At 49.0% G+C, this 10,177-nt stretch overlaps 1 protein-coding gene and 1 pseudogene across 1 annotated transcript in view; both read right to left on the bottom strand.

Moving 5' to 3' along the window:
* Nucleotides 1–2,004: 2,004 nt before the first annotated feature.
* Nucleotides 2,005–10,177, bottom strand: part of FBLN1 (fibulin 1) — an 82,436-nt gene continuing 74,263 nt past the window's right edge. Inside the window, exon 17 of the mRNA XM_077169165.1 lies at nucleotides 2,005–2,785. Coding sequence (XP_077025280.1) covers nucleotides 2,646–2,785 — 140 coding nt within the window. The 3' untranslated portion in view covers nucleotides 2,005–2,645. The remainder of the gene's footprint in view (nucleotides 2,786–10,177) is intronic.
* On the bottom strand, nucleotides 5,118–9,775 carry LOC143689613 (protein ecdysoneless homolog; annotated as a pseudogene).

Genomic DNA, 10,177 nt, shown 5'->3' with positions numbered 1-10,177 from the left:
AAGGAGTGAAGGGGTAGTGAGGAGGGTGGGACTTGCCACCATACTTCCCACAGGGCATGTTGCTGAAGTTCTGCCATCACTCTCTTCCCCCTTGAGACATCAGCAGCCATTCGGGGACTGGGGCCTGCCTTGCTCCAGCCCTGGTTGGAGGGAAGCAGCCTCTGAAGCCCTTCTCCCTGACAGGAACCATGCTGGGAGCATGACCAGTATGAGGAATTGCTGCTGGGACCCACCCAGACGAAACCCAGGTGAGCAGTCCTTCACCAAGGAGGGGGCACCCTGTGCACACCGTCCTCAGTGCGGACCTGACGCGGCCTGCCTCCTGCACATGCTGCTGCAGCCAGTCACCCCAAGGCATTTCAGGTTACTCTTTTATTAACTCTTTTGAAGTTTTGCAGCTTCTGCTGCTGGTCCACAGTAGACACCAATAAAATGCGCCATTTAAGTGGATAAAGATTATCCTCTTCAACAGCATTGGTGACAACTGAGCTGTTTAATGGGAACCTCCGGTGGCTGCCCTTGTCCTGAGGGTTGTGTATAATCATTTCATTTCATTTCATCCTTCCATCCACCCTGGTGATCACCCATGTGATGTTGTCATTTTGTAGCTGAAGTTGTAATAGAAAGTCTGAGATGGTAAGTCATGTGCCCAAGGCCATGCGGGTAGTAGGAGGCTGGATCTGAACTCAAGGCCACAAAGTCCACGTAGTTATCTAGCTTACATTTAAAATCTCATTGTATCATCGTTTCTTCAAAATGCAAGCTGATCTTGCAAATTCTTTCAACTTGACTGTTGGAGAATTTTTACAATAAAATGTTGGGAAAGCTAAAGAAAATGCAACTTGTTTTCCAGAAGTTTCTTGACCTGAACAGACTTAAGAAACTTGGTGGGACTCAGACGGCTGGTTGCCTCCTCAGATCCTGGGCGGAGGGACCATTCAAGCTGCAGTTGGGTGGGCCTGGTACCAGCATGGATGCTGAGGCCACGTCTGAACACCCCATAAATTCCAGCCGTCCGTGTCCACTCTGAGCTGGGGTTTTAAGGAGGGAGGAGAGTTGGAGTTAGACCAAACGTCTTTGTTGTCTCTAAAGAGTGGCATGCCTTTTGGCAGTTGAGTCCCTCTCTCTGAGCTGGGTCAGCTCGTCTCTAGATTGGGAGTAGTCATGCCCGCCTCACTGCTTGCCACGGAGGAATAAACGACACAGCACATGCCAGTTTCCCAGTACAGACTGGTGGGGGCTCAGGGGCTCCTAGTCCTCCCCCACTGTGCCTTCGTATGTCGCTATCCCCCCCCCCATGACTTCTGGGAGAGGGAGACCACCCGTGAGGGACACTGTCACACAGACATGGGCACCTCTTGCCTTGCACGGCCTGAGCCGCACTTTGCAGAGGGTAAGCTGTGTGCCCCCAAAAGATAAGGCAAACTCCCCAGGACCTCAGAAAGTGACAGTACTTGGAAATAGGGGCTTTGCAGATAGAATGTGTTAAGATGAGGTCATCCCGGAGTCGGACTGGCCCCTAATCTATTACGACTGGGGTCCTTAGGAGAAGAGGCAGACAAGACAGAGAGCGAGGCCGGCCATGGGGCGGCAGAGTGGAGGTGGCAGGTGGAGGTGATGGGGTGGAGGTGGTGGGGTGGCACCCCAGCCAGAAGCGCCGAGGACTGCCAGCCACCCCAGAAGCCAGAGTCTCCCCTCCAGCACCTTGAGTTTGGACCTCTGGCCTCCAGAATTGGGAGAAAATAAATCTCTGCTGCTTCAAGTGCCCCTGGATTGCAGTACTTGGAAACAGCAGCCCCAGAAAATGAATACAGCATGTATCCGAAATGAGTGGGAAGCTTCTCCAATACAATCTGGGCCCCACCCCAGAAACTTGGGGGAAGCTGAGGCAGAGATGTCAAGAAGTCCTCGGGGGAGATGCCCAGACTCTTCGCTGGGGGAGGACTCCTGAGCTCGAGGGGAGCCCCCTTCTTGAGAAACTTCCACACGCAGACCAAAGAAGGATCACAAAGCTGTTTATTTTCCCACCTATAATAAGGAAAGGGGAAGGGCAGGTGCAGAGACAACACCATCCCATGAGTGAACATGCTCGGGTCACAGACAAACTCATGAAGACTTTTTCTGTCTTAAACAAAGAACTGCAATTTAATTCTAAGTGCTCCCCAAGGCATTTTGTCTTTTGGCTTCTGGGGGGAATGTATCGTACCTGCTATTCTAAAGCAACTGTGTCTTTCAAACGGGACATACAAAATCTGTTTGGCCAAAAGGTACCAAAAGGTCTAATTTCATTCAGTCAGGGTGAGAACCGCTCTTCTCTCTTTTCTTGGCATTTGGACTTGCTGCCCCCCGACAAATGGGTTTCTTTCCTTGGTCCTTAGCAAGGCCCAGCCCTCAGGCAGAGGGAGGGGGCACTAGTTAACCTTTGCATTCCAAACTAAACAATGTTTTCAAACAGTTGAGTAATTAGACTCATTATTTAAACACCAAAATACATCGGCCGGACTTACTTATCTGGCCCTGTTTACTACATGCCAGCCTAACTCTACAAAGACACAGAATTAAGAAATGTCTGGGGGGCGTACAGATGGGTCGGGAGCAGCAATGACTTGGCCTTGGAGTGCAGACTTGGCTGCCGATGGGCCGGCTCAGAACCAGTACTCAGAGATGAAGATGTGGATGTGGACCACGTTGCGGTGGGAGATCACCCCCCCGATCACGAAGTTCATCTCCAGTTTCAGGATGGCATGAAACGGGCCTATGATGGGCCGCACCTGGCGCACCACACCTAGGGAGAGAACAGAGGGGAGCCCGGAATTAGTGGGGAGATCCGGGCAGCGGTTTTTCTCAAGGGATTTCAGGGCTAGAGGGGGCCTTGGACTCCGAGGCTTGAGTGCCCTGCACAGCATCCCCCTCCACGCAGCCACCCCTGGTGACCGGTGACAGAGCCAGCTCCCCTCCTCCTGCATCGCCCTTTCCATCATGGTCAGTTCTGGCTGGGAAGGCACCTGTGAGTGGAGGTGCTCGGGCGAGACAGCGCCAACTCCTGCCTTCTTGGAGCTGGGTCTCTTCCGCTCTTACCATCTACCCAATGGCCTTGTTCCAAAGACTCAAAAGAGCTTGGAAAGGGCCTGGCATGGGGCAGATGCCCACCGAACACCTGTCCCCTCCCTCCTGCCCAGTGCCCTGTTCTGACACTCAGGAGAAAGGGCCACACGCCTGATCCGCTTCCCTGTGATGTCTGAGGATTGTGGGGGTGGGGGTGGTCTGGAGCACCCTTCTCCAGGCACAGCAGCCCCGATTCTCCATGTGACATGGCCCTGGGCCCCTTGCCTTCCAGGACGTTCTTCCCACCTCTGCGGAAGGTGACACCTGAGCTCACGGCTCAGTACTGGTGGTCACGGGCTCTCTGGAGGAGGCGCCACTCCCAGCAGAGCTCAGGGCGCGAGTGGAATCTGCAGGTTATCCCTGGGCCCAGGGCAGGGAGGGGCCCGTCCGCCACAGTAACGATGGATGAATGGACAAGCAGCCCGTTTTCTCTGGTGTTGGGACTTAGGATGCTGCAGTGTGCTGGTATCTACTGCCCACGGGCTCTCTGGTCGTGCCACATGCCAATTTCCTGGCTGCCTTCGACTACCGATGTGATGTCATGGAGCGTGAGCTGGTTCCAGCTCACCACTGAAAACGGGTGTCCCATTAAAAAGTCCTCAGCCCAGTACCTAGGAACGGACCTTATTTGGAACTAGTGTCACTTCAGATGGAATTAGTTAGATGAAGGTGAGGTCAGGATGGTGTCTGTGTAAGAAGCGGAGAGGAAACGCAAACAAGGGATGCTAATGAATGGTCCAACTGTAAGAACATCCTCTAATGCATTCTAATAAGCTGCCACCCTACTGCAAAGTGTTCGAAATGGGGGTAGGTGTCCGGGAACTCTGTATTTCCTGCCTGATTGTTCTGTAAACCTACAACTTCTCCCATAAAAGAAGGAAGAGGAAGAAGCAGCACTTCCTCCAGCTACAAACCTGCTTATGTGTGACTAAACCCTGCTGGCTGCATAGTTTCAATGGTTCAGAATCCCACTGAAGTTTCTGGGAATACCTAAGTGTGCCAAGCCCTGGGATAAATAGGTATAGTGAGAAGATGACAGCCTGTTTCTCTGGGGGCTCTGGCTGGGAGACAGAGAAGGAAAGAGAAATTGCTGCTGCCCGAGCCTGCTGCTGGGTCCAGGGTTGCCCGTGGGCATTCCAGCTGGACACGGCACAGGGCGAGCTGCTCATAGCTCCACTTGAGGCCTGTGGCTTGGCAGGACCCAGGATTTGCAGCCCTACTGACGTAGGTCATCTGGAGTCTGACCCAGAGGATTTAGTGAACCTTTCCGAGTCTCAACTTCCTTGTCCATGAAAGTGGGACTAAAACCAGCCACCTTTAAATCATAACACAGGGTAAAAGACAACAGCGTATGTACTCTATAGTTTCACCTGCTGTGTGAGACCAAAGACAGAGAGGTTTATGTCTAGAACACATAATCTAAATCAACCTATCTGGGTAGCTCATTTAAACAACCCAAACTCCTAGAGCCCAGGAGAGGAATAAGACTTTGTAATTCTGTATAGCTAAAAGTAATACCTGGAGATATTCCAGACTATGGTGGGCTGATAATCAAAAAGTATGGGTAAAGTACCTTGAAGGAACAAAGGAAAAATTACAGAAATATTAGACTTACCCATCTGGGAACTCCAGGGACCCTCTCAAAACATTGGGGACTCCTAAGAAAATAGGCCAAGTCCTTGATTTTGAGGCTTGCCCAGAGGAGACTTGTTTCTATAATGGAGAAGCTAAAATGACCTACAACAAGGTCTAAGAATTACTTCCAGGGAACCTCTTTTGTTGCTCAGATGTGGCTTCTTTCTATCTAGGCCCAACTCTGCAAGGAAAATCATTACCCTGCCCACTTCATGGGTCATGACATCCAGTGAAAGTCTCCCTGGCAACATGGCATGACTCTCAGGGATGAACCTGGCCCTGGCACCAAGGTATTGACAACACCTTCCTGACAAAACGGGGGAAAGAAGTATAATGAAATAAGGCATCAGTGGCCAAGAGAGATTGATAGAGTCAAGAGGCTGCTAAGGAGTCTACTCTTATGCAAGCTTCAGCTAGATATTGCCAATTGCTGTGGTTTGCCAAACCCCAACCAACATCACTCCCATTAACTCTTATGAACATCTAGGGTTCTAACTGAGACTCTATAAAAGTTTCATGCACTAAGTTTACTTTCCTGGAACCTATAACTTCCAGAGGGCCGGATAAATTCCAAAACCCAAAGGGACCAGCCTCTCCAAGATTATTAACTAGTTACATCCCCTTATCTTTTATTGTTGACACCCCTTCTCAACATGAAAAAGAAAGGGCATTGAAGAAAGATCCCTATAGATTGGGAGAAGGATCAAAGGAGGAGGAGTTATAACAGAGTAAATAGGATTTAACAAATGAGTATAACTGCTGAACCACTATATTGCTATTTCATTTAGCCTCCAGGATTTTGGAAAAGCTAGAAGGAAAAATCTGAAACAGTGGAATCGTAACCCATAACAAACTCCAAAATCTGTTCTGTATTGACTTGTTGAAGTATACTTTGAAAATTATTGCTTTTTCTTTCTTTTCTTTGTATATATGTTATTTTTCACAAGGAAAACGTTTAAAAAAAAGTTCCTGGGGGAAAAATAGCCACCTTCAAAACCAGGATCAAAGCAAACATGAGGTCATTCACTCCCCCTGCCCCCTCACAAATACCTCCCAAATATCTAACAGCCTTCCAATATTTACATGCCGTCTGAATTTCAGTTAAAGTAAGGTTGGGTTCCTGCAGGATTGAAAAATAGATCAGACAATATACAACTCTATAAATTTAAAAAGAAGAGTACAAATAGCAATGACTGGATGACTTCATTTGGGTTATTACTATTTACATAATTATACTTCAATACAAATTATATACTGGGGAAGTTCTGCTCCCATAGAGGTTGAGACCTTGGATGTAAAAGCTTTCATGCTCTCTGAGACTTCAGTTAAGTCACAGTTCTGCTCCCCTTCCTTGGGAATCGGCTCTGATTCTTTTTTGGCCAGGAGCTTCCTGCAGGAGTTGATCCAGCTGATCTGGCCAGAGATCTAACCAGAGGCCACCACCCTCTGGGGAAAGATTAGCTGCTGCTTTCCTAAACTCTATCACATCAAATGGCATTGCCTGTCATAAGGTAAGGATTTCTGCACCTTGGTTCATAGCAAGAAAGCTCTCTGGCCGGTTTACTGAGACTTGGAAGTAGTTCTTTGCCATTTCTAGTATTTCCTGGCACTGAGCAGAACCTTCTATCATTCCCTTAAAGAAATTATTCTTTTTCAGACTGTCAAGAAGCCAGCCCAGAGTGGTGAGGTAGTCACGAGGGAGTTCTTGGAGTCAGAAAAATGTGGGCTACATTTGGAACATAAGATCTCAAATCCACAAGCCAACTTCATGCCTAGCTCATGGGCTCAGTACTGGGGATGAGATGGAGAGGCAGCTTGTATCCGCTCTGCCAATCTGGCACAAACCTTTGTTGCATTAACTGTGCATGCAGATATTTACTGGAAGTGACCGATGTCATTATTCATGTTTCACGCAAGAATGCTTTGAGAATTCCACAGGCTTGCAGGTCAGTAGGGTCCCGTAGGTAAAATGCCTGGACTGCTGCGGCCACCAACCTGGGGTGCTGCTTTAGCATTGCTGCAATGCCAGCTGGAAGGAAGCAGTGTGCTCGATGAAGGGAAGCTTGAATTTTTCCTGGGTGCCCTCTGATGTACATATTCACCACAGCTCAAATAGATTCTGAAGCCACAATGTTCTCTGGGTGTGTTGAGATCATATTTGATGCTTGTGGGACTGCTGGGGCTATGGTGGGTTCCTGGAACGCTGCTCCTGGTTTCCTTGGTGCTGGAATAATGCACAGCTCCCCATGGTGGAAGTGCCCATTGGCACTATTGTCAGGATCCAGCCATTTAGGCAGAAAGTCAGCAGCTTCTATTAACGAGAATTTGCCATCATCGTCTTCAATCCCTGCAACACCATCATCGTCTGGAAATCCCTTGGTAATTGTTTTATTAGGTAAACAATAAACCATTCATCCGCAATGCTATTCCCAAACATATGCACAGGAATACCTCTTTTCCCAGGTTTGTCTTTGAGATTGAAAGGCTGATTCTGCCAGGTGTAGGATACCAGTATAGGCGCAAACCGAGTCATTATTCTCTTAAATGACTTCTGAAAATTCTCTTCGGGTTCTTCTGGGTTCAGTCGTTCATGGGGTGTCAGGTCTACGTAGTACTCTGACAGTGTCTTCCACTGTAGTAAGCTTCATATTTTTCTCTGTTTTCCTTTGAAAACTTATGCAAAATTCACAGTGTCCGAATTGAAAGGGATTTTGAGATCATCCAGGCTAACCCCTCTCTATACAGATAAGAAAACCAGGAACATACAAAGAGAAGCACCAAGTGGCTCTTTACCTGGACCAGGCTCTCCCTGCATCTTTCAAAATGAAGTCAATTCCTCTCACAGTGCTAGGGTCTTAGATTTTTAGCATTTTATAAGAAAGGAAAGCACTGGATGTGAGGGAAACATTTGTATCTAAACACATCATGTTAGACACTTCCTGATATTTGGTTTCTATAATGGCTAAACACTAGAACCCTGTAGATGGCCAGTTATTCAGACTACCCGGCTAAGTAGAGAGAGAAAAGACACACTCGAGGACGGAAAGGACCACGTTAGTAAGAGGGTACTGGCAAGGCAGCCTGGGCTGAGTGACTGATGCAGGTGACATTCAGTGTCCGGGTTTCCTTGGGATCTTTGCATTTAACAACAACAACAACAACAACAAAACTAAGGCTGAACAAGCAGGGATGCTGCAAGGGTTAAATGAGGACAGATATGAGTGTACACGGCAGGTGCTCAAGAAGTGTTCGCTCCTTCCTGCCCTTCAGAATCAGCTTTTCTACCCCACCCTTGGACTGAATGCCAGGTCAAATCTCCAACTCTACCCACGACCCCATGTAACCCAGGCCAAGCCCATTCAGTGGACCTACTTAGTGCCCCTGCAGCCTAGCCACACTTCTCCTTGAGCTCTGGTCTGGAGGGCCACGTTTCTTTCATTCCCAGGCTAGTTCAAGCATGAACTCCAAATGCTTGCCTTTACCTTGACTAAACCCAGGCTTTCTCCTAATATTACTTCTTTCTTCATAGCTTTCCTAACCACCCATCCATCCACCCATCCATTCATCTATCCATCCATCCACCCACCTGTACTGTCCATTCATCCTTCCATCCATCTGTCCATCCATGCATCTGCCCATGCATCCACCATCCATCCATTCACCCATCCACTCACTCACTCTCTGATCCTTTGATCCATCCATCCATCCAATAGAGGCCACCCAAAACAGGGGAGGTTTCAGAAAGGTTCTACAAGAGGAACCGACATTTAAGTTGGATTTTCAAGAATAAATAGGAACCAAGGAAGGAAGAAAGACATGTGAAAAGCCCAAAAGCATGAAGGCTCAGACCAGTTCTGGGAACAGTGTTGATCTGGGGGAGAGACAGTCAGGAGATGAGGATGAGGAGGCAGTTAATGACTGCTCCAGGGGACCTCATGTCCTGTCAGCCCACAGAACCAGGAAACAGGGTCAGCAGTCTCTCAGTTTCTTCTCCATCACTGATTCTGGACCACCAATGTTCTTTGAGAACCAGTGACAACCTCCTGGCAGCAGGGAAGCAAAAGCGGGAGGAAGGAGAGGAGGAACACTTGGTTCCTATATGTGGAATAAGACTGGAAAGTCTCCACAGGGGCCCAATTTCAACCACCCACTTGATTCTACAGACCTTTACTTGCCATCTGTTATGTTACAGACACTGGGAACCAGCTTAACTGCTTACTCCTCTTTTGTGACTCCTTCCCTGGCCCACCTTTGTGTCTCTTGCCACTGTATCACTACACCCGCCCATCACAGGAAGTCCAAAGTCAGCCTCCCTGTCCAGGGAACAGGGTCTGTTCATCTCTCCATCAGGGCCTGTTCATCTCTGTCCCACCTGTTCTCAACCCGGGGCCCAGGGCAGGCACACAGGAGAAGCTCAGCAATGTTTACTGAGTGGGATGAAGACAAAAGAAGGAAGAAGAAGAGAGAGAAGGAGAGAGGGAAGAAGGGCAGGAGAGAGAGAGGAAAGAAGGAAAGCAGTTTTTGAGGTTACCATAATCTAGGAAGGAAAAGTCAACTGTCTGAAGGAAAGAGAAGCCCAAGGCTCTGAGCAAGAGGCCCCTCTGGGTCCTGTATCTCATCATGTCAGGCTGGCCCATCTTACCCGCCAGGGTGGGTGCTCCCCACCTTTGCAGAAGGCCCAGGTGGAAAAGGCCACGGGGCTGAGTCTACCCGTTATCGGTCCTCCAACTCCTCACCCTTGGGCTCCCTGCTCCAGCTCCCAGATGCTATTGGTCCTTGGCTTGTCTGGTCCTTGGCTTGTCTGCGCCTCTTGAAGATACAATTAAGCCTTTTATTCCACTTGAAAACTGTAAGGCCCCTCAGGCACTTCACCTTCGCTCTTGTCTCTGCTTTGTAAATTGCAGCCCATGTGCCCAGGATCCGTGCAGCCTGAGTGGGAAGCAGGCGGGACTGGCGGGGACACCTCTCCTGGGGCCTGGAGCCCACATTCCTGGCCCCTGCAGCCATCCCCCGGCTTCTGCTGCTCGAGACTCATCTCAGGTGATGGAGCCACGGGGCCACCTCCATGACACTGGCTTGTACAGTGGTCTGGAGTCAGTCTCGGCCTCCTCTTCTGGTCCTGCCACTGAGCAACTGAGGGGCACTGGGCAAGTCGCCCCCCCTTTCTGGATCTCAGCCTCCAACTCAACAGTCCTGTGATTCTCAATTGAGTGCAGTGGAGTGGCTGGGATTGTCAGAATGTTTTAACCAACAAGAAATGAGCCAAGAGACAGGGTATCTCAAGCCAATGGAAGTCAACTGTGTTTCCTAAAAGACTAATCTGAGGCAGAGGTAAGAGCTTTTAAGTGAAAGCTACATGTTAACCTCATAAAAAGAATAAGAAGCTAATGGCCCCTGAAATGAGGTGAGAGAGCTCTTTGTTTTATGGGCCATCACG

The sequence above is a fragment of the Tamandua tetradactyla genome, chromosome 7 (genome assembly GCF_023851605.1).
Source record: "Tamandua tetradactyla isolate mTamTet1 chromosome 7, mTamTet1.pri, whole genome shotgun sequence".
Lineage (NCBI taxonomy): Eukaryota > Metazoa > Chordata > Mammalia > Pilosa > Myrmecophagidae > Tamandua > Tamandua tetradactyla.
The sequence above is the reverse complement of the archived record's forward strand: the minus strand, read 5'-3'. Positions and strand labels throughout refer to the sequence as shown.